The sequence below is a fragment of the Oxyura jamaicensis genome, chromosome 2 (genome assembly GCF_011077185.1).
Source record: "Oxyura jamaicensis isolate SHBP4307 breed ruddy duck chromosome 2, BPBGC_Ojam_1.0, whole genome shotgun sequence".
Classification (NCBI taxonomy): domain Eukaryota; kingdom Metazoa; phylum Chordata; class Aves; order Anseriformes; family Anatidae; genus Oxyura; species Oxyura jamaicensis.
The window spans coordinates 16,961,336-16,983,208 of NC_048894.1; the positions used below are offsets into that span (position 1 = coordinate 16,961,336).

Genomic DNA, 21,873 nt, shown 5'->3' on the forward strand with positions numbered 1-21,873 from the left:
AAAATTTCTATCCACACCAGAAAGCAGAAGGTCTGCTTTAAAATATAAGTTATTTTATAAATGCCATGAAACATCTATCTGCCTCGGATAAGGCAAAATTTCAGTTTGGCATCAGGAGCATGAACAATATGTATTCATTTTTCCTACTACAAATAGTAAGCAGAAAGCTATTAAGTTTACATCTGAAATAAGTACATTTGAAATAGAAAACACATTTGTATCTCAGGGAGTGCCATTAGGTTTACCACTAGTGTGGGCTTTAATGCAGGTGCACGCTCGGCAGTCAGCTGAGCACCATGCATTTGCTTGCAGGTTGCTTTGGTGGGATGCCTTGTGCAGCTATTTGCAGCACAGGGGCTGGCTCTGCCCTGCTGCTGGGAGTGCACCAGATGTGCCATGGGCGTTGGACAGGGGCAGGCCTGAATAAATCCACGTTTTCCAAACATACAGAAGACTTAACAAAAAACTACTTTTTTTTTTTTTTTTTTTTTTTTCTAAAGTGAACAATGTAAAGTCCACAGGGGTCATAGAGGTCAATTTATTTGTCAAATGGAAATACTGGAATCCAAAAAAACATTATGAATCATTTTGGTGTTTTAAGTTCAGGATGCAGAGTAAATTATTCCAAAAATAATGGTAGCCAAATGTCATTCCCTCCAAACGTTTGTGTAATATCTATTTATCTGTGGGCAGATGACTGCTATGTATAATCAGAGGCAGACTTTTGTCAAGTTGAGACTAAGTAAACACAGCTGAGCACAAGCAAGTTGGACTATAACTTTTTTGAGTTTTGCCAGCACTGTTATGACCTTGAAAATGAGCATTTTTACAGAGCAATCTGCTTTCAATACGGGAGAGTTCTTTGTGTTTCAAATTAACAAGTGTTGATTGGAAACTCGCTCTGTTTATTTTATTTTATTTTATTTTATCGTATTTTATTTTATTTTCCAAATGAATGAAAAGTGTGGATTTGCCCAAAGCAGGGCGTCATTTCTGCTGCTTAGAAATTAGGAATGTTTTGTAAAGGAATGCGTCTTGCACGTATCTTTGAGAATAAGAACAATGGTTTTAGAAAGAGCTGACAACTCATCTGACGCTTCTTTGTATAATCAGAGAAAATTTTCTTCTGTTTTCTTGAAACAGAAATGCATATATTTAAAATGTGCTGTGCAAGTACACATAGAATTTAGGCAGCAGATTTTATACCCCTACATATCTAGATACTATTTTCATCAACCTTGAAAAAGTCATACTTCCATTTATAAATTTTGCCCATTTTTCTAAAATTTACTCTCCTAATTAACATTTTCCACAGATCCAGTTTTTTTTCTAAGACAGGAAGAAACTGGTCTCATTTTATTGTCAAACAGTAGTACAATTTAAGCCTTCATTTTAATATGCTAATTTGCTGCTTTTACTTTGCCAGTCATTTGAAGAGAAAGCATTTTGCTCTCCTGATTTTAGAGGCCACGGCATTTGGAGTCTTGAGGAGGCTTTGGACTGAAGTGAACCATGCAAAGTCTTGCTCAAAACTTTGCCTTTTAGTAATTACAGCAAATTGGTCTCAGCTCTTGCCAGTATCTCTGCTTCCAGGCACTTCTGAAGGGATGTTTTATTCATTTTAAGTGCTGTGTATAAGCCAGCCTAGACACCTAATGGAGAGGGAGGGTACATGTAGGCCAGGTACTATCCCACCAGGTGGTCTTGGATGAAATACTGGCAGTGGAAGTCTCCTCTTGCTTCAGGTTTTTCTATCCCTATCATTGTACCAAAAGAAAAATGAAAATGCAATTGGAAAAAAGGTTGAGGAAGAATATGATATAAGAGAGTATGACATGACTGAGAAGCCATTTTAATTGAGAACTGTAAACAGGGGATAACCCTGTATATTCCTATGCATTCCTATACATTGTTCTCTGTACCAAAATGCAGATTTTGGAAGCAACGCAGAAATTGCTGCTCCCAGGACTGTCCAAGTAATTCAGCTTCTTAACATTAACCAAAATTACCTGGAAATGGCCATGATGCCATGGTTTTTACGTTTTCTTGTTTTCTCTAGGCAGCTCCTCCACGGGGGTAAGAGTACAGGGATACGTATCAACATCCTGTTTCTTATTCTGGGATTTTTGCTTCACCACAAAGACCTGTAAAAAAAAAAAAAATCATCTAAGCCAATGGAGAGTGTGTATGGAGTGTGCAAGGCAGGTACTAATTGCAAAGCTTAGCAGCATCATGCAGGACCTGCCATGAGCGTTATCTTCCTGCAGCAGCTGGCTGTGTTGGAGGTGGAAAGGGAAGGGAGAGCTCTGGGTGGTCAGGATGTTGCTATGCAAGGTGAGAGTTGCTTAAGAAGTGGCTGGGTGGGCCGCTGGGTGGGCTGGTTTTGCCTATGCTTCATTAGTTTGGTAATCTGAAGTAAAATGGTTCATGGTAGCCAACTATATAGGTTGTGTGGGTGCTCTGTGTGTCCTGATGGGTCTGTACCCTGAAATACAGTGTTTACTGTGGCTGCCCAGGAAGGAGAACAGAGAGGAAAACAGGCATTGTCCACACGTGGGACTTGATGTGCCTGCTTTGCAGACCCTTTGCAGGTCTCCATCATTTTTGCAAACCCTGGTGTACAGCCTGTCACTCTGCAGCTTTGGCTAACAGGCAAAAATAAAAAACAAAAACCCTTGCAAACTGAAAGAAAAAGCTTTTATTATTCTAAAAGTGGAAACAGAAGTACTACTAATAATAGCAGTGAGTTAATTAGAGAACATGAAGCATTTAAATTCACAAACCTTGAAGCCTTTGTGTAATAGCTGCCTGGCTTGCATGGCTGCTCCGGGTCTTCCTCTCATCCTCTGTCCAAAGGCTCAGAGCCTAGAGCTGGACTGTGTTGAAGGGATCAAAGCATCTCTCTCTTTTTTTTTTTTTTTTTCTTCACCATAGTTATTCCAAAAATATGAATGTTATTTATGTTTAGAGCCATGGCTACCTCTCTTACTGCTTTTCTTTATTGAAGTGGAAATTTGGGATCTTAATTCTTAAAGAGAGATGAGTGTGCAAGGCTGTCTATACAAATACATGATTGTTCCATACACTGGTTACCCTTCTGAAGACATCTAACCAGATCGGGGTTAGCAAACTACAGAAGTGTGTGTTGCTCTGGGATAAAGTTTATTTTACTGCTACATGATCAGAAAGTTCACAGTGATTTTCAATTGTATGTGTGAGGAATTATATCCTATAAATGCAGACATTTTGTATGTTTTTTATGCATACATCTAAACCCACTCTCCCCTGATTGCAAACCCTTCTGGGCAAAGGTCTTTTAATTAATTGTAACAGGTCTGGTTATTCACCCATGCTGATAAGGCTTCTGAGTTGTTTTTGATCTACAGATCTTTCCAATTATTCATGTTTTGCCAAAAGACTCATTTTTCAAAGCATGTCACTTGATTTACCATAAATACCATATGGCTTTATCATAAACATGTATGTGTTTTTTAAATCTCTGATACAGTAAATTGTAACAGAGGTTACAATTGCATCCGTCTTGCATATTTTTGACACACTCTGTCTCTGAATCAGCAATCTGACATTTTAAAGAAAATGGTAGTTACTGTATTTGGAGAAAAAATGTTTTGAGGGACTGCTTTTGGTAACACCAGCTTTGATCTTGGAGGCTGATAGCCACCAATTCAATCAGGCTTTAGAGGAGACTGTTGGTTTTAACTCCCTTAGATCACGTTCACTATTGTGACTACACTGGTCAAGGTAGTTAGTGCCTTTTGGGGAGAAATATACCTAATGTTGCTGGACAGTATGTTTGTATACTGTGGTAATATTACATCATGTTGTAGTAATTTGTTGGTTTATTAGTACAAAGGCATGGATTCTTTTTTAAGCACCTGTTATTTGAAATAGATGTGTTATTACTGTCACTATTATTATTACTACTACTCAGTTTCCAGTGCCAGTGAAGCTTTTTCAGGTGAGAACTGTTTGCAGTGATCTCAGAGAATCGGCATCTTCACTCAAAGAAACAGCCTGGGCATATTGCCCGTGGTTCAGATGCTCTCTATTTGAAAGCAAATCTGTTTGGCTTGAAATACTGTGGCTTAGGGTCCTCTATAGCTCAGCAACTGCATCTATGCAAACTGTTCTTCCTGGGATCAGTGGCTTAGGGTCTGACTATACCTCACTGTTAGGCGATCTGTCCTGCAGTTAGAGGAGCCGAGTGAAACAGCAATAATCTCTGCAGTTAGAGGAGCCGAGTGAAACAGCAATAATCTCTGCAACATAAAGGAGCAAGTTTTACAGAGGCCCCCAAATTCATGCAATCCTGCCATACCGAGAGCCACAGGCAGTAAGTATATCAAGGTCAGCATGAGCTGGTAAGTCCTGCTTTTCCACAGCAATCCTGGCTACAGTATAGGCCCACTGATGTGGCATAACGTTGCTTTCGTGGCTCAGGCAGTATCGCCACATGGTGCTGTGCTATGCCACGTGGGTAGGCGATGCCCCGCTCTGTGGTGCACATTTATTCAGGCGTGCCTCATGCCCTGAGTGCTGAGAAGTCTGAATTCGGTCCCATGTTGTTATCAGTTGACGATGCTTCCCTGCTGTTGAAAGCTGGTTTCTTGAAAATTGCTGTCTCCAAAAGCAGCAGTGTGTGTTGAATAACAAACCCCTTCACATTCAGACTCTTCAGGTTTGGGAATGAAGCCAACATTCTTGAAGAATGATTTAGTGGCCAATAAACATCTGCAAAGTCTGTAAGACTGTCAGAAGCAGTAACGTTGAAAGTAAAGATCATATCAGTAGCAATTCCCCTGTCCTGACAAGGCATTCAGTGCAAATATTTGTTCAGTCATCCTTGCTCTCATTCCCGTTATCACAGACGGTTTCACATGTTTTGCCAGAAGAGCAATTCCCTTTTTCTTCCACAAAGCTGTTCACATCCAAGGCCTTTGCAATGTTAAATGCTGGCCTACTACTGTTTCAGGACCTCCCACATATGCACTTTGGAGTGCAGGAGCCTCATCTGTCTTACGCAAAGCCTCTGCTGTGAAGGGCTCTTACAACTTTCAATTAGTAAGCATCTGCAGTGTTAAGGTTTTGCTGCTCCTTGTGGATTCAGGCTCAGTCTGGGTGATTTATTGCACTGCACCAATTTCCATGATAGCCAAGATAGTCTATCAGCTCTTCTAAGTACAGTTCTCCTGCTGAGTATTTGAAATTGCACCACACTAGGACTCAAAGCATTTGTAAATACAAGATGATGTTTAGAGAAGAAAGAGGTGTTTCTGCTTCTTCAAAAACCGTTGGCAATTGGGTACAACTTCCTGAATAATTCTGGGCATATGGTTCTTCTGCTCAAAGAGCCTTCCCCCTTTGCCTACTTTGTTGCACTGTCTCTCACTGGCTCAGTGAATAGGAAAACTGGAAACACAGCCCTTCTTGAGATACCTCCCAGTTTACTCGAATCTCTGCGGGCCTGTTCAGAAGGTGTCTGGGAATACTTAGGTTTGGGAAGAAATACTGTAATGGAAATAATAACAGTATGAGTTGTGGTGGGCAGGAGCATGAATGCTGCAGTAGCTTCACAAGGGAATGCAAAGGCAGCAGAACTAAAACTTAACTAAAAATTGCATTCAAACAGTAAAATATTTTTTGTGCATTTGGAGAACAATCCACAGGCAACTATTCCCCCTGCAGTTCATTCAGCAACGTTACTTTCTGCTGTCTAGTCTATGTAAGGTCAGGTGTGTGTGTAACTACAGCTTTCTGTGTAGGTTCCTTTAATTCCTCTGAATGCAGAATAAAGGAGTTTCCATCACATTTCTAGCTAGATGAGGAAAGGGATACTTTTCAGACATATGTGAGGTAGCCCAGTTTTGAAGTAGCGTCAAAAACCAACTCACATCCTCACCAGGTGCTCGTTACCCCTTCCCTACTGGCAAAGCAATAACGTGAATGCAGCTGAGCATCTCTGATGACAGGATAATTAATTTAATGATGTGCTCTTCAGTGCTTTTTGATACATTCCATCTGGTCCTTCACAAACTTGAATAAATTTGTTTTCATAAGATGTCTGTAGGCTCTCACAAATGGGGAGTTGAAGCAGTGCAGAATTCTGATTTAAAGTCATTTTGGCCCAATTTTGGATACCTAAGACCTCATGGATTCACATAATTTCATGCCTCTTTATACAGTCAAAGCACAACTCTTGTTGACCTCATTTACACCTGCAAATGCTCAGCACTGCTGAAGAAGAGAGCCCAGGCTCTCCAGTCGGAGTCCAGACTGGAGAATATACAAGGGCCATCTGTGAAATAGCTGGCTCATCCAGCCCCACACACAAACATGTGGCACAAGCAGAGAGATTACCAATTGTTATCATGATTTGCTGGTGTTAAAATCACCTGAGCATCTTTTATCTTCACAAATTCCCTCCTGCAATGGCCTTGCAGTGGCTGCACCATGATGCTGAGGTTGTGCGGGGAATGGTCTCGCCTCCCACCCCAGGTCTGGCCCCAGATCAGGTCCATTCTGCGTCTTCAGGAGGTGGCGACCATGGCAAATTCCATGTGTGGTCATATTACTGTGTCTTACAATGTGCTTGGTAGGAAGGCAGACTGCTTAGGCATTCTCATTGTTATGCATATATAGTATAGAAACAGATACAGATATGTATATGAATGTTTCCTTATAGATATAAATTTATATATTTTTAAAATTTCACATACAGTCCATGGATTTGTTGGATCTTTTGTGCAACATGTTGTCTGGGATTACTGTGATGCTCTTCTCCAGCTTACCACTAGTTTTACATCTATTTGATTGTTGGACACCTATATTTGCTTATGTACTACCTTACAAGCTACATGAATTTTTATGCTTGTGATCACACAGAGAGGAGTAAGTTTGAGCTACAACTTAGGTACCTGGGTTTTATTTTCTGGACATAAATGTTGTGTACATCCCAGTGGAAGCACAATACCCTATGTGGTGGCTGGAAGTAGCTAGGTTTTAAAAGATCATATTTGTCTGTCTCTTCTTTATCTTACAGTCAAGTGAAAGAAGCAGTGAATTTCCTCTTCCTTACAGACTTACCCATTCTTTACTCTGTTCTGCTGGCTAAGTACACCCTGGAAATCAGTTCTGGCATTCATGTAGAAGTTCCTCCACTTGCCTAAAAATACAGCACCTTGTAATTTAAATTGCCTTTGTGCAGCCTATGCCATGTCTGAGCCTGCTTGGCAGACCAGGGGCAGGAGAGGAGCTGGCTCCTGGAGCAGTTGCAAAGAGAGACATGGGAGCCGGGGGGCACATTTCTCTGAATTGTGCAGGAGGCTTCTGAAAATATCCTGTGTGCATGCATTTATATCATAACCTTACACCGCATATGTAGGGTCTGCTCCCAAACCCACAGCCAACTAGCATAACAAAATCAGATTTTACTGCTGTAGTGTCAGCCTAGGGTTGAAATATGGCTTTGAAACCCTCCCTTTCACCCTGCATTTTTAATGAAAAACAATCGGGATAGAGTGTAATAGTGCTTACCCTGGCTGCATTTGACTTTAGCTTTTTACTTTTAAAGCCTTATTTTAGGCTTTAAGAGCTCCCAATTAAACTTTTCAGATCCAGAGTGAAAGACTGAACGTGCCTGCCTGCACAACAGTGAGATTCCTGGGTGGGAAAAGGATATTTTTATATTAAAATAGAGAAAATGAACACACTGGTACATTTTCTCCCTTTATACTCCTTACTCTTCTTTTTCTTTATGAATTTTCATTTGCCATTTTCTCATTTCCTTTTTTTTTTAACATCTCCCATTGCCTTTCCTTTATTTCTTTTTTTTTTTCTTCCTCTTCTCCTTTCTTCTCTTTTCTGTATTTCACCCTCCCCCTCCCTGCTGCTTAACTTGGTTCTTACTGTTAACCCGCAATGGTTTGCAATAAGAGGGCCAACTACTTCATCCTTCCAGTCAGCACAGCACGTGCTGTAAATCCCTTTCCAAATAACACCAAAAAATGAAGCCTAAGTCAGATATTTGTTTATCCATTATGAAGTGCACACAGGAGACTGTCACCAAGGTATCCGACAACATTACACGATTAATTACATGCCAACTCAATGAGGAAAGATTTGATTTCAGTCAGCTTTGCCGCAAACCTGAAAAGAACATAATACCATATAACCGTCAGTTCGTTAACAACTTGCCTCCTAAGCTACATGGCACAGACTCCCATTATAAGCTCTACTAAAGCCTGGCTGAAAAAACAAGTCTCACACAGTGCCCTGAATCTCAGTAAAGAGAACACACTGTCACTGGTCATGGGAAATTTAGAGCTGGCCATGACAGCACAAACAATGAAGTGATTTACACCAGGTTTGTATCTAGTTTGCTAACTAATAAATTCTTACATGCAGGTGCATAGCCCAAGACTGTAAGACCATTTGCACCGAGCCTACTATTATGTGGTGTTTTCAGTGCACTTATTAATGCAAATGTTAATATAGACCTGCAAACTCAATTCTATTTTATAGTTTATAAAATACACCTATCCTGGTCTCTGTGGGCATGTACACCTATTTCATAAAAATCACATGTATTAAAATGTAACTAGATGCTTACTCCCACTTCAGCAAGCTCAATTAAAAAAAAAAAAAAAAAAAAAAAAAAAAAAAAAGTCTTCAGGTTTTTAGGTATTCAGGGGGAAAAAATGAGTGGTACCAGTCCCTCACATTTAAATCTTATATCTGATGTTTCTGTGCAAGAAGCAAATTTCAGAGAAAGATTTCTCTGAAAAGCCTTTATCTGGGGCATGATGGCGAAGGGAGGTTTCCAACTTCAGCAAGACCCAACCTATGGGTCTTAACAGAAGAGGTCAGACCAGGGCTCAAAGTGTTCCTGAGAAAAACCCACAGAGAACACAGAAAAGTATTTGCTGTTACTCTGAGTGTGAACAGAAGTTGTCATTGTGCAGTTTGCTTATCTGAAAGGATGATGGCTGCGGACAGGTCAGTCATTATGGTCTGACTGTAAAGCCAAAGAAGCGAAGTGTTGAGGTTGTGGGGGTGACTTCATAGCAGGCTGCTCCACCACCTCCACCTGGAAGAAGGAGCGAGCAGTGGTAAATGAAAACTTTGCTGAAAAGGAGCTTTCTCTAGAGCCTGGGCCTAGAGCTTGTTCCTGCAAGTTTCTGACAACTTTTCTCCTCCTATCCAATAAAAGGACATGCTAATAAATCCTTCTCAGTAGAAATGCAGTATAACCCCCTGGATGGGACCTGATGTGATGGGTGCCAGGTGCATGTGCTGGCCTGCAACTGCAGGTCTTCTGAAATGCAGACGGACTTTCTTCCCTCAGACTAAGGACTCAGCTGCATAGGTGCCCACAGCAGGCAGGAGCTGACTCATGTGGGTCCAACCTGCATGGATTCTTCACAGAGGTGGCTCGGGCTCTGTGAGAAGTCAGTTTGGGAAATGTTTTTGTAGGAGACTCGATGGTCTGGGGACTCTTCCAAACCTGAGCTTTCCTGTCTGTGCTTCTCCATAATTCATCCTTAATAGGTCTGGTGTTCACAGGGAAACCTGGGAGGATGGCATGGAAGGAAAAGGGTTTTAAGAGTTGCCCTGCCAGCTGCTGGATCAGATGAGTCCTGTCTATGTCTAGAAAGCCTCTGGTGGGGTGTTTCACTGGCTGAGCAATATCTGCATTCAGTAGCTCCTTTGTCTGTTCACATCAGGCACTCAAAATCGGAGTACCACAAGTGCAAGCATGGGAATGCCAACTCGTGCTTCCTCCAGTTCAAGCTAGAGGAGCTGAGGCTTGCTGTGCTTAGGTTTCTCAGAAGGTGCTACAGTCTTTTACTGAGGCTAAATGACATTTCTCATAAGAGGAAGGGGCCTGGTATGGAGCTATGGGCTACAGTTTCCCCTCTCCCACCCTGCTGAGCAGCAGCCTGTGCTAGGCCACTTTCCCTTCCAGATGTGGGAGAATGCTGGTGACATCGTGTGATAAATCATTTACTTTGGGATCCTCCATGAGGAAAGGAGGTGGATCAATGTAGAAGAGCAGGGGAATATTAAATACAGCTAACCCAATTTTGTTCTTGGAGAACCAGAGATCTGAAAGTCATATATGTCCTGAAATTGTGGTTTGGAAAATACTAGACAGTCAAGGGATGGTGTGTGTGTTGAGTGTGTGACCTACAGAAATACTTCATCTCACCACTAATTTACTCACATATGTAAACTTCATTTTTCATTCAGCTGCTCCATTTATTTCCTGTTACTCCCTCTTTTTCCTCCTCTTGCTTGTTTTGAAAATGCTGGTCAACACATGCTAAGCCAGAGTCTCCAAAACCAACAAGAGAAAGTTCAGAAGAGGCAGAGAGAAACAGCTGAATAACATTGCCAAGTTTTAAATGAAGATAAGTTATACAGGACCTTTTATTGAACCGACAAATATTTTATAATATTCACCATTTGGGGCCAGTAGTTCTTTTTTTCCCCTCTGTTTCAAGCTACAATAGGTGATGTGTAATTCATAAGGCATCTGTACGTGTTTAAGAAACTTCAAGAAATATTACAGTCATGTGGGACCCACTTACAGCATCTTGATTTCAATGTCCTTTGCCCCCCCCCCCCCCAGTATAATATTTAATGCCCTTTTCTCTCTGTCTCATTCTCTCATTCACACATCCTTTCCCCTCTCAGTTTCAAGCCATCTTTGCTTTGTCAGTGTTACAAGATAACACAAAGCAGAGGTTTAAGCCAGTTGTTGCAGTTTGGTTTGAACTGTGTAGAAGTAACACTGAGTGGGAGAGCAACGTGGATGCTTCTTGGTCCTACATACATGGTCAGTCTTTCCTTCACTGTTCCCTGCAGGGCCTTTAGCTGAAGTTAGTTCATCACCACACACGTGATATTCTTAGATCAGAATTCCTAGATCAAAGGGATAAAATGTAACTGCAATTAACATTATTTACTACACTCCTGGAGGCATCCAAGTATATGAAAGTTATGAGTCTAGGCTCAGAGAACTATGAGAGTCTGAATTATTCTGAAATACTTGAACATGCTACAACACCATGTAGCCAGAAACGTTGTAAATTGTAGTAGACACATGTGCTACAGTATTTATACACTGTCTTTCTTCTCTTATACTGTATACAGTATTTAAAAGAGTACCCTGTATGTATATAGCTGTAGATTTCCTTGTAAATTGTTTGCATATTATTTTGATAAATAACAGTCAAATGTAATGGCAGCGTACTGGAGGAAAGTGATATTATTGTCCAGTTTGTGGAGAGTTTGCCTTCAAGAACACTGGAATTTGTTTTCTTTGGGTGAACCTTTCCGATAGCGGAAGAAAATAGAAAAGGTTTTAAATATAGGAGAAAACCTGGAGAAATCTGCTCTTAAATGCTTTTGAAATGGTCAAAGTACTGCATAGCCATGTTGTCTTTGGACTTCTGACACTCATTTCCATCTCTACTAAAATGGGACTGCAAGCTACCTTGTAAGCAAACTGTCAGGATCAGCTAGTGAATATTTATGAAGAAATGTGGTGAAAACAAAACAAAACAAAAAATCCTACATATATATATATATGTGCTACATGTATTATTAATAATTAAGTGAGTCCTGAAAAATACCATACTGTATCACAAAGCTGGTATTGTCCAGTGACTACACTCTTGGCACTGCGTGCTATGGTCAACTGTATACTGAAAACTCCTACTAATGGAAAGGTATACAGGATTCCATTGGTAAGTGATTTATAGTGACTTCCTATTATAAACAAGAGGGAACAAATATCCTACCTTGCTGGTTTCTTTGGGCGGATGGTGAGAGCAGAATGAGACATTCCTGGCCAGGCAAAAGCTGAATCTCTGTATGCTTACAACTGGGAGCATAATGAAACAGCAGAAAGTGAGGTATAAATGTCAATCCCCAATTATAAGTGGTTCCATTTTCATAGTGCTTTAAAATTTCCATTTTTTAAAGTGACTTCCACATTTTAAAGTGATTTCAGAATTTGTAACAAAAAGATGTTTAATGTTAAATAGATTTCCTTTAAGGATCTCGATATATGCTAAAAGTTCCTTGCTTTCTAAGGCAGAAAAAATCACCTTCATCAGCAGCTAATAGATTTGGGTTTCAGTTAAAAGCACAACTGTATTTTGTTTAGGAAAGTTATTATATTAAAGATAACCACAGTGCTTGGGGAGGGCAGCTATGGTTCTACCTTGTATAATAAAACCATACTGGGAATGCTGTTCTTCAGTTACACTCGTGCAGCAATCTCATGCTGCAGTTGAAATACACTGTGTGATTTTTTTACATATATGTAAATGTCAAAAGTTTTAATTATCAAAAGCTTCAGTTAGTAGCTGGGGATAGAGCAGGTAGATTGCAGAAGATGAAGACTAAGCTAAACATTGGGCAAGATTCACATCATTATTGAACTTGATAAAATTTTATCATCGATATTCTCTCTCTTGTCAGTGAAGAGCCAGACTTGGCTACAATTCTTCCAGGCTGAGCTAAGCAGTTCAGGCCATAACTATACCACTGGTTTAATCTCCAGAGGGGAGATGTGGTCCTCCTCTCATCTGGCTCACAGTATACGTACGTGGATGTTAATGCTGCCCAATGTGAGGAAATGGCCATGGAGGAGAGCTATGCTGTCTGGTTTTGCAGCAGAGCTCAGGGATGTTAGACTGAGGTGTTAGATAGTTGAGCTGAAACAACTTCTTGGAGGACACCTCTCTTATTTGTGATTGGAGTCCAGGCAACTAGCCTAGGTAAAGATATATGACTTTTTGATGGCATGTTAATGGCAAGTGAGATGAAGCCCACCATTATCTCTTCCTTTTGAGTTGGATCAAGTTGCCTTGACCCGCAAGATATCAAGGAAGGCCTAGGAACATGGGCGATGGTCTTTTCCCTCTGAAGTTAAAGGGACATGGAGATCAGTGTTCCCTGCAGAACGGTTTGTTTGCCTTTCTCAGTACGGTTATCCCCGTCCACAAATGGTGATAGTACTCATTTCCTTCACCAAGGGCTGTTCAGACAGGTGTGGGCTCCTGGGACACAATGGCAGTGCCAATGAAGGTATGTTGTCATAGGTTTGGTATAGCGGAAAAGAATTTTTGGCAAGCAAAAGGGGGCCTGTGCATTTAAATGACGGATTTTCAGACGGATTTTCGTTGCACTAACATGCTTTTACAGCAGTTATTAGCAAGAGCTTTGCAAATTATCAGTGATGGTTTTATTGTAACCTAGTTTCAAGTTTCTTTGACATAAATTATTTGTTTAAAAACATAAAATCTGAATGGAATAATTAAAAATGCCCTCCAGTAAAAAAATAAAGAATGTGTAACTCTTTGCTCCTGGATTGTATTTTTTAGCTTTGGTACTGCTTTTTTATACTGTGGGCAAGTTGCTTTCTTTTAGAGCTGGCTAAACACCACTAAAAAATATTTGCAAATACTCCTTCAAATAAACGCTGGAATTGGAATGTGTGTCACCATTCACACCTACTTTCCTCAGAAGTTTGTACAAGCAATTTTTTTGTTCATAGGAAATATTTTCCAACAGCAAAAGAAACTGACAGATGCTTGAGAGAGGTGTATTTATATCCAGGTTTGCTCTGGCAATAACATTCTCTATTACTTGCCATTTCCATTTCTATACCTACTGACCTATTCAATCCTAAAGCTCCTCTTTAAAATTGTCTCTATTTAAAAAAATTAAATGGAGCAGGGCTGAAAAACAATTTCTAGCCAAGTACAGCATTAAGAAGGAGACTTTTGGTGTCATTCAGTACATCTCTGCAGATCAAATGTTTCTTTTTTCCCCTTCATTCTCTCCTCTGCCTAGGCTGATCTTCCTCCCCAAGGACTGATCTAGGGTAGCTCTGATACTGACTTCAGATGTGCTGTTTTAGAACAAAATATAAACCTGAGGACTCGGTCATTTGTGGACATTTATAAATCTGTTTTGCAAAAGCCTGGAGTCCTGTTAAATCAAACAGCTTGGCAAACATCTGACCTCTGAAATTGCAGATGGTCTGCCTGCATTTCTTCTGGTGAGCCTGCGGTCTGCGTTGCTCACCTGCAAGCGCTGAGGAGCGCGGCTGTGCTGAGGTGTTTGGTTTGTTGGCTGCATGAGAAAACTGGCTGCTCTTGTGGGGTGCAGCCACTCGCAAAAGTAGGGCTAGTAAGGGCTGCAATGTGCTTTGGGACCCACTCTGCTGGAAGCTCTGTTTAAAGAACAGATCAGCTTTTAATTAATAATCATGTTCAAATCTAGCAACAGGGTGAATTTCCAGTTGGGAATCTAGCCTCATGAAGTGGTGCATTTCTTTATGATGAGATTTAGGGGCCCATTTGGTCGTGTAGCCACCGGTGTTCATGCCGAAGCTGTTTCTTTTGTTTGACTCACTCTCCATAGGTATTGCAGTTAGGCATCGGCTTCTAGATTCTCTATAATGCGTTTCTGTGTCAGGAGAGCAGACCCACTGAATAAAGCTTACACATTTCTGCCCAGTAAATATTTCTGGCTTCTCTGCGATGCGAGGACTTAATGAATGAACAAATGTGACTCTTGATGGGAAAGTGTAGCTTATGCCTGTGATGCAATTTCTCCTTTGAAGGCTGTTAGCCACGTGTGTTTGCTACTTGTATCCTGCTCAGCCTGCCTTTGGGACTGAGTTGCAGCCTGGGCAAGGGTCGCCTTAAAAACCACACACATCATCTGTGTATGGGTAGAAGTCCTATTTTTAGTGCATACAAGAGGGCATTCACTAAAGGGCAATGAAACATTTTTATTTTTAGTTTTTTTAATTCCTTATGTCCTTGGGATTTATGGATGAAAAAATTTGCTCCATCACCCGACAAAACTTAGGTGAAACTCCAGGACCAGCTTTATTCTCACTATTGCCAATATAACTAAAATACATTTTCCTGGACTGGGCTGGCACAAGGCAAGGTTCAGCACTGGTTCTACTGGTGTGGTGCTGGGAAGAATCAGTGAGGCTTCGCTTCACCAAAGCCTATTTTTATAAGGTCATGGCACAGGAGCCTCCTCATGGTAGAAATTTCCCCAAAGTGGGTTTTTTTGACATGTGCTCTGCTCCAAACTCAGAGTGGATTTCTCCAAAGAGAGTTTTTACTTGAGTGAAGTTGACCCTTTATGTGTGTTCAAAGATTTAATTTGGTATTAATTTTGAAATTAACTTTGGGTTATTTTTCCATGTGACTATTTCATGAAATTGCATCTTTTAAAATATTAGAAGAAAATAGACATTATTTTTTTTCTTCTGTTTTCAGAAACTCTGGAGAATGGACCAAATAAGTGTGAAAGGTGAGTAGGAAATTTGCCATTTTCCAAAATTATTGTTATTACAGTTTTATTAGCATCACATAGCCACTGTAGGTATGTAAGCTATATATGTAAACATTTGTTATTGCTTGAATCTAGCGCAGCTAACAGAAAAGGAACCAGCAAAGATGAAACATACTGGAAGGAGATCAATGCAGCCATGGCCCTCACGAACCTCGCCCAAGGGAAGGAAAAACTGCAGGGAACTACCAGCTGCATCATTCAGAAATCATCACATATATCAGAAGTAAAGACTGTCAAAGTGCCATTAGTTCAGCAGTTTTAAGAGATAGGCCCTTTTTCTTTTTCCTGTCAAGCGGACATTTTCCTTACAGGGTTGGTTTTCAGCAAAATCAGATTCACAGATATGAGGCAAATGTGGAAAATAGGCCCCCTTTTACAGTATGGTCAGTTTAAAAATAATAATAATAATAACATTCCTTCTGACTCAGACATTTTCATTGTATTAAATGAAATGTTCAATTTCTTCTATAAAAGGCATGTAAATTATAAAAAAAAAACTGTTTTTATCAAAACATTAACTTATTTTATGTTAATCAAAGTGCGCATAAGATGTTTGCATTGCTATTACAGTAAGTGCCTTGCTTTCAAAAAATAAGCTATAACGTGGGCATAGTACAACAGTATTATGCCTCAAAATGACAATGCCATAATGCTTAAACTTTGTATATTATTCCAAGTGGGCTTAAGCAGCCTAGGGCTAAACACATTACTGCTGGAAGCCCTGGAGAATTGTGCTTATTAGACTTGAATGAATTGACAAGTCTTAATGAAATTGTTACATCATTTTCTCTCTTTTTTTAATCAACAGTGTTATAAAAATTGTACAGTATGTTTTGTCAAAGTGACAATGAGGTTGTTATGCATGTTTCTTACCTGTATATGCAGTATATTAAAATACCAAAATCATTCCTTTGAAAAGTGCAATACTCTAGAACACACAAATTTAGGAAATAAGTTAATTGTTCAGATTATTTTGAACTTATACATACACTCCCAGACATGTTGCTTATTAAAGATTTCTAGTTGAGGAGGTTCTAGTCAGACTAGCTGTAAATTCCAGTTGAATTTCTATTGTTTTAAAGCTTTGCTAGTGACTTACTGAAATTTTTATACGAGTAAACAAAATCAATCTCTTCTTGTACAAAACTGAATTTATAGTGCCGTTTATTATTTGCAGTAGAGCTCAAAAAAGTTTCCATGGTGGAAATTATTACTTCAATGTGTTTTAAATGTTTTTATTTTGTAGGTACTGCATACATGAAAACAGTTGGTTGACAGTTCACATTTCAGTGAGAAAAAGCTATAGTTTAAACTATCAAAACCCAAACTAGAAACATAAATGGGACTTGAAGCATTGAAAAATCCCAGCATTTAATGTAATGTCTGTAAACTTGACTGCTATTGAGCATAACTAGCATAAAACCAGGTTTATGTTTAAGGGTTTTCTAGGGTGTACAAGTTATTCTTAAGTCATATAACAATAGTCTAATGAGGTTTACATTGCTTGAAAGGAATTTACATGAAAGCAATTTACAGTGGCAAAGCCAAATATGATTTATACTGAAACAGTTATAGAAAACTGGAAAAGAGATGATTGTTGCTAAGATCTGGATTTTTTTTTTTTTTTTTTTTTCCTGTGGGTATCCTGTCAGGTGTTTTCCTACTTATCCCTCTCCCCTTTTCTCTTTTTGGTGAGCCATCAGTGAACAAGATAAGACTTCAGTCCTGCTCCCACTGAGTTTAATGGCCAAACTCCCACTTCAATGGAAGCAGGACTGTGCTAACAACAAAACTAACTTGCAAGTATAGGCTGTTCCAGTTGCACTAAAATAATCAAGATACATTGCAAATATCAGCCTTAGTGTGACTTAGAAAACTTCTTGATGTAACATAACATGTTGTTGGGTTTATTTAGTGTACAATGAAAATGATTTGATATGAAAATATTTTGTACATATATATTTTTACTTTGTTTTCTAAATTGCTGATTTGCATTGACTTAAAGTGCCAAGCAAGAAATGTATGTCATGACTGTATGAACAGTTGAAGTATGTTTTACTGACTTGCATCATTATGTGTCTAAGATACCATGCATTAATTTTTGATACTTTACTGGATTTTGACATAATAATGTGAGTTTATAACTAATAGCAGAGAGTTAATACTTCACTTTTGTTCATACTATTATAAGTTATTCTGGTATTAAATATTTTATGACAATAAATTGATGGTTTTGACAAACTTTTCTGTTAGGAATACTCACAGTGTTTTTGTCTGCATAAATGACAACAAAATTTGTTATGTAAAAAAGGTACCTATGGTGACTTCTCTGGAGTAAAACTGGAGAAGACAAGCCATACTATAAACAACTTGTTCATGGTTCTTTTTTTAAGTGATCAAAGCACAAATAATAATCTGTAAAACACATCAAGTGGGTTTTAAATTTAAGAATACTTGGCATAATTTCTTGTTATCATTTCCTTTAATTTATTTTTTTTTCTACTGCTGCTTTAGAGTTTTCTGAAAACACAGATTCTAATGAATTACTTGTGTGTCTTTTTTTAAATAACAAGAATCACGATCACTGCTGAGCCAACAGCTAATGAAGACTCAATAATTATTTATGGTATTGGAAAAACAAACATTAGTACTATTGCTCTTCTTTGTTTCAACATATGTAACCATTTTAGTAAAATAAATAACTGCAAACAACATCTTGCTGGTTTGAATTAAATATTCATTTATCTGTCCTTAGCCATTTGCATTTCTGGCTTCCTGTTATAGGCAGGATTACTCTATAACAGGACATAAGCATGTGATAGGCAAAGACAAAACAGGAGTGTTAGCCTTTTAATACATCTTGATATATTAATGCACAGTTACGTGAAGTAGTTTAGCATGTTCTTGATGAAAATGGCCAACAAGTTTAGGCTAATGACCACTAATGACAACATGGCATGATGCTGATAAATCCTCCACATTTGAGGAGTGCAGAGGGAAATCACAGCTAAACACTGAGTCATTGGAAAAGGTTCACAAGTTTAGAAAGGCCTGGGTCATTCAGGGTATTTTATGAATGTGGGCTACCTTTGTCTACAGTACCATGCATGAATACACTGCGACTGTGGGGCCTTAATGACAAAGGAGGTGCAATTCAGCCCATCTAGAAGTTCACTGCACACAGTAATGAGAGCTCAGTGCAACCAGCCTCCTAAATTTAGTGCCTCAACAAAGTTGCTCCAGTTACCTGGGAAGGGTGATAACTAAGGTTTTTGTTGGCAAGTGGCACTTTGAGGTTTTATGTCCTACTTACATCTGATACTTGTATGCCACCGTAACATCTGTGGGGAGTTCCTGAGGGGATATGTGCAGCCTGACTTTTGCTGTTGGGAACACACAGAAACTCCCACATCATAATGGTGCTGGGCTTCTTGGTATCTACTTTGTGTCCAAGTCTGACATGAAGAAACCGACTCATTCTGTTCCTGCCTATTCTGTCACATCATTTGCAAGATCAGAGCACTCCTGACCAGAGCATTCTCAATAAAGCACTGAAAGTAAGGGGAGCTCCAATTCTGCCGAGTTGCTCAGTAGGTAGCATATACAATGGGATCAGTACAACAGTTTTCTCTTCCAGCATCATACAAAGACTACAACCTCTAAGCTATAGTTCTCACTTTGTAGCTTCATGGTGAAGCAGTTCCACCAGGGATACTGAGAGCAAGTCCCAGGACAACACATAGGCCACTGGGAGGACATTTGATAATCTGATGTCTTGGATTTAAATTCTAACTGGGAGTTTGGTAAAGGACCATAACTGGACTTGGATGCCTACATGCCACATGCATGAAGTAATCACTGCACTGTTGGGTTAGAAGGAGAAGATGTGGAAGAGATGTTGACAGCACCTCTGTATAGTGCGAAGAAGAATGTACTTAGCTTAGGTACAGACAAGGCTGTATGGGCTTAAACCTGTTTCTTCATTATCATTTCACTCAGGTAGTTTTTCATTATGTGCCCTGGTATTTTATCCACCTATCCACCTGTGTATCTCCTTCAGAGGAGATACACAACACCAACCATAAGATGTTATTCCAGGAAGTGGCCTTGGTTTAAAAAATGGGTGGGATCACTGATAATCATGAGCTTCTGGAACTTATCAGAGCTTCAGACGTCTTATTGACAACTTCCACATTCAAAAGAGCACTGAGGACCTCAGGGCAGCTCTGGCAACGCCAAGATCCCAGTACTGCCAGGAGAGAGCAGCAGCTGCAATGGCAAAGCCTTTACTGCCCCAGATGCACGCTTGCTATGTAGGAAAGGGAAGGGTGCAGCTGTCTTCTAGCACAGCCAACTTCTTCACGCACATCAGCATTTTTTGCTGTGAAATCTCAATATTTTGCTATGAAGCCCTTCATCTCAAGGTGCCCTTTATCCAGCCCTTAGCATGACTATGCTTTCTTAAACCCTGGCCTCCTACCTGGAGGAAAATGGAGCCTGGACTCAGCATGGACTGAGGATACCAGACTCTCTTGTACTCCAGAAAGCTCTGAAGTCCAGTGGGGACCAATTCAGTGGTCACAGCAATAGTTCTAGTCATGGCAGATCCCAGTTTTGTTCCTGTTGTGAGACTCTTGGAGAATCAGAAAGAACCTCGAAGGGAATCAGGCTCCTAACCTAACAAATACAACTATTTCTGAAGATCTGTGGGTCGAGGCATGTTTCCAGGGTCAATTGCAGATTGTCCCATGCCTGCTCTGAGCTACCTGGGTAGAAATGTGTTCTAGTTCAGAAACTGGGTAACTACCTTAGTTACATCAGGCCTATGCTGCTACACCAAGGTCCTCAGCAGAGCATAGATTGGGGTCTGCACAGTATGGTATGCCTGTATAGCTTTTGGAGTATTGTTTGCTCTATGCCTGCACTTGTCCGCAGCACTGTCCTCAAATTTCTGTGTTCTTTGGTTTAGGTCAGTACCACAGCTCTGCATGGCTGAGCTGTTGTCTGTAGAAGGGCATTGCCAGTTGAGGGCTGCTCTGGTGAAATACCTATCTAGAGTAGCTAGCTAGGGCAGGAGAGTGAAATAAAGCCTCATGCAGAGGGCTGAATTGACTGAGAGCACTGTTTTGACACTGCAAGAGTCAACAGGAGTCCAGCCTGGATGTGAGTTCATGTTGTACGAGCTGGTTTGCCAGTATCTGGGTGTACTTGGTTGTTAGTAGCAAAACCGTGACTCAAACCTGTGGCTTTCACAGTGTGGAGTTGCTGAGCCAGTGTTTAGGTTTGGACCCCATCTTGAAACTCCTCTTGTTTAACAAGAAGGGGGAGGGCTGGCTAAAATACAAGTACTTTGTGAAAAAAAAAAAACAAAAAAAAAAAAAAAAGTGGAAAAGAGACATGAATGTCTAATGCAACAGAAAAAAATATATATATTTAAAAAAAAAAAATCCCAAACCTCCTTAATGTTGCTGTTATGTCAGCTTGGGTTATTGGCAGTGGAAGTGGTTATTGGCAGCGGAAGTAAGACCTGGCTCGAGGCTAATATAACTCACGCACCTGACTTTTTAAAAGGAGCTGAGATCTGGTTTCTTTATGGATGAGCTTTTTTTCATTTGTGGTGTTGGTCCTTCCTCCAGGTTTCTTTAACCTTCCTTTCAGCCCGTTTTGGACTTGGTTCTCCTATCTTTCTTCCTGTCTGAGAAGTCTCCTGTTACATGCAGACAGCAATGGGATCCTTCATGCCAAAGCTCATACTTCTGTCTGGCTTTGCAGTTTCTAGTCCTACATAGGTGAAGGATGCGTAAATCAACAAACTGGTGTTCAGTGACAAAGTTTGATATCTCCCTTCTCCTAGCCCAGGGTCAGTGAACGTATGAAGTCACAGGAGTGTGCTGTAGAGGCTCTTCAACCAAGAAGTTCTACCATCTATCACTTCACTCCTAACTACTACTGCTTTTGGCTATCTTAACTCCCAAAAGGACTGTCAATTTAACCATAACTACCTAGGAACTGCCAAGTCTCATTTTATGAGCTGCTGTTGAGAGTTTAGCTATTTAAGGCTGATTTTAAACAATTTTTATTGGTACTTCGTGGCATGTGCCTGATTTAAAGTGCTGTAAATAACCACAAATTAGGGACATTTCTTTCTTTACAGTAAACATGCATTATCTCGAGTGTAAAAAAGATACCATGTTGGTGACTACAGACTACAGGCCCTGTTCTGCTGCAGGCTTCCTGTGTGAGTCCTGGCAAGCCTCATCCAGGGTTTGGTCCATGTGGAGGGGCTGACACTTCCCCCTGGGGATGCTCTAAACACTGTGGAATGCCAGGGGGGTGGTAGGATGTGGATTGCACCTACAAGATGTTCTTCACCGCTCACTCTGCTGCTATGAGGCTCTGAAAGTAGGAGATGGCAGTGCTGTTTTGTATGGGGCACACTCAGTTTGGTGCAGTTAAGGA

The 21,873-nt window shown here is 40.1% G+C and overlaps 1 protein-coding gene across 3 annotated transcripts in view; it reads left to right on the forward strand.

Moving 5' to 3' along the window:
- MKX (mohawk homeobox) overlaps nt 1-18,128 on the forward strand; it is a 47,405-nt gene extending 29,277 nt beyond the window's left edge. For 2 of the 3 annotated variants that reach the window (XM_035319134.1, XM_035319133.1), the window contains exons 6-7: nt 15,339-15,372; nt 15,490-18,128. In XM_035319134.1, the coding sequence (XP_035175025.1) occupies nt 15,339-15,372; nt 15,490-15,676 (221 nt within the window). In that variant the 3' untranslated portion in view covers nt 15,677-18,128. The remainder of the gene's footprint in view (nt 1-15,338; nt 15,373-15,489) is intronic. The other variant, XM_035319135.1, reaches the window with a different exon arrangement.
- The last annotated feature ends 3,745 nt before the right edge of the window (nt 18,129-21,873 follow it).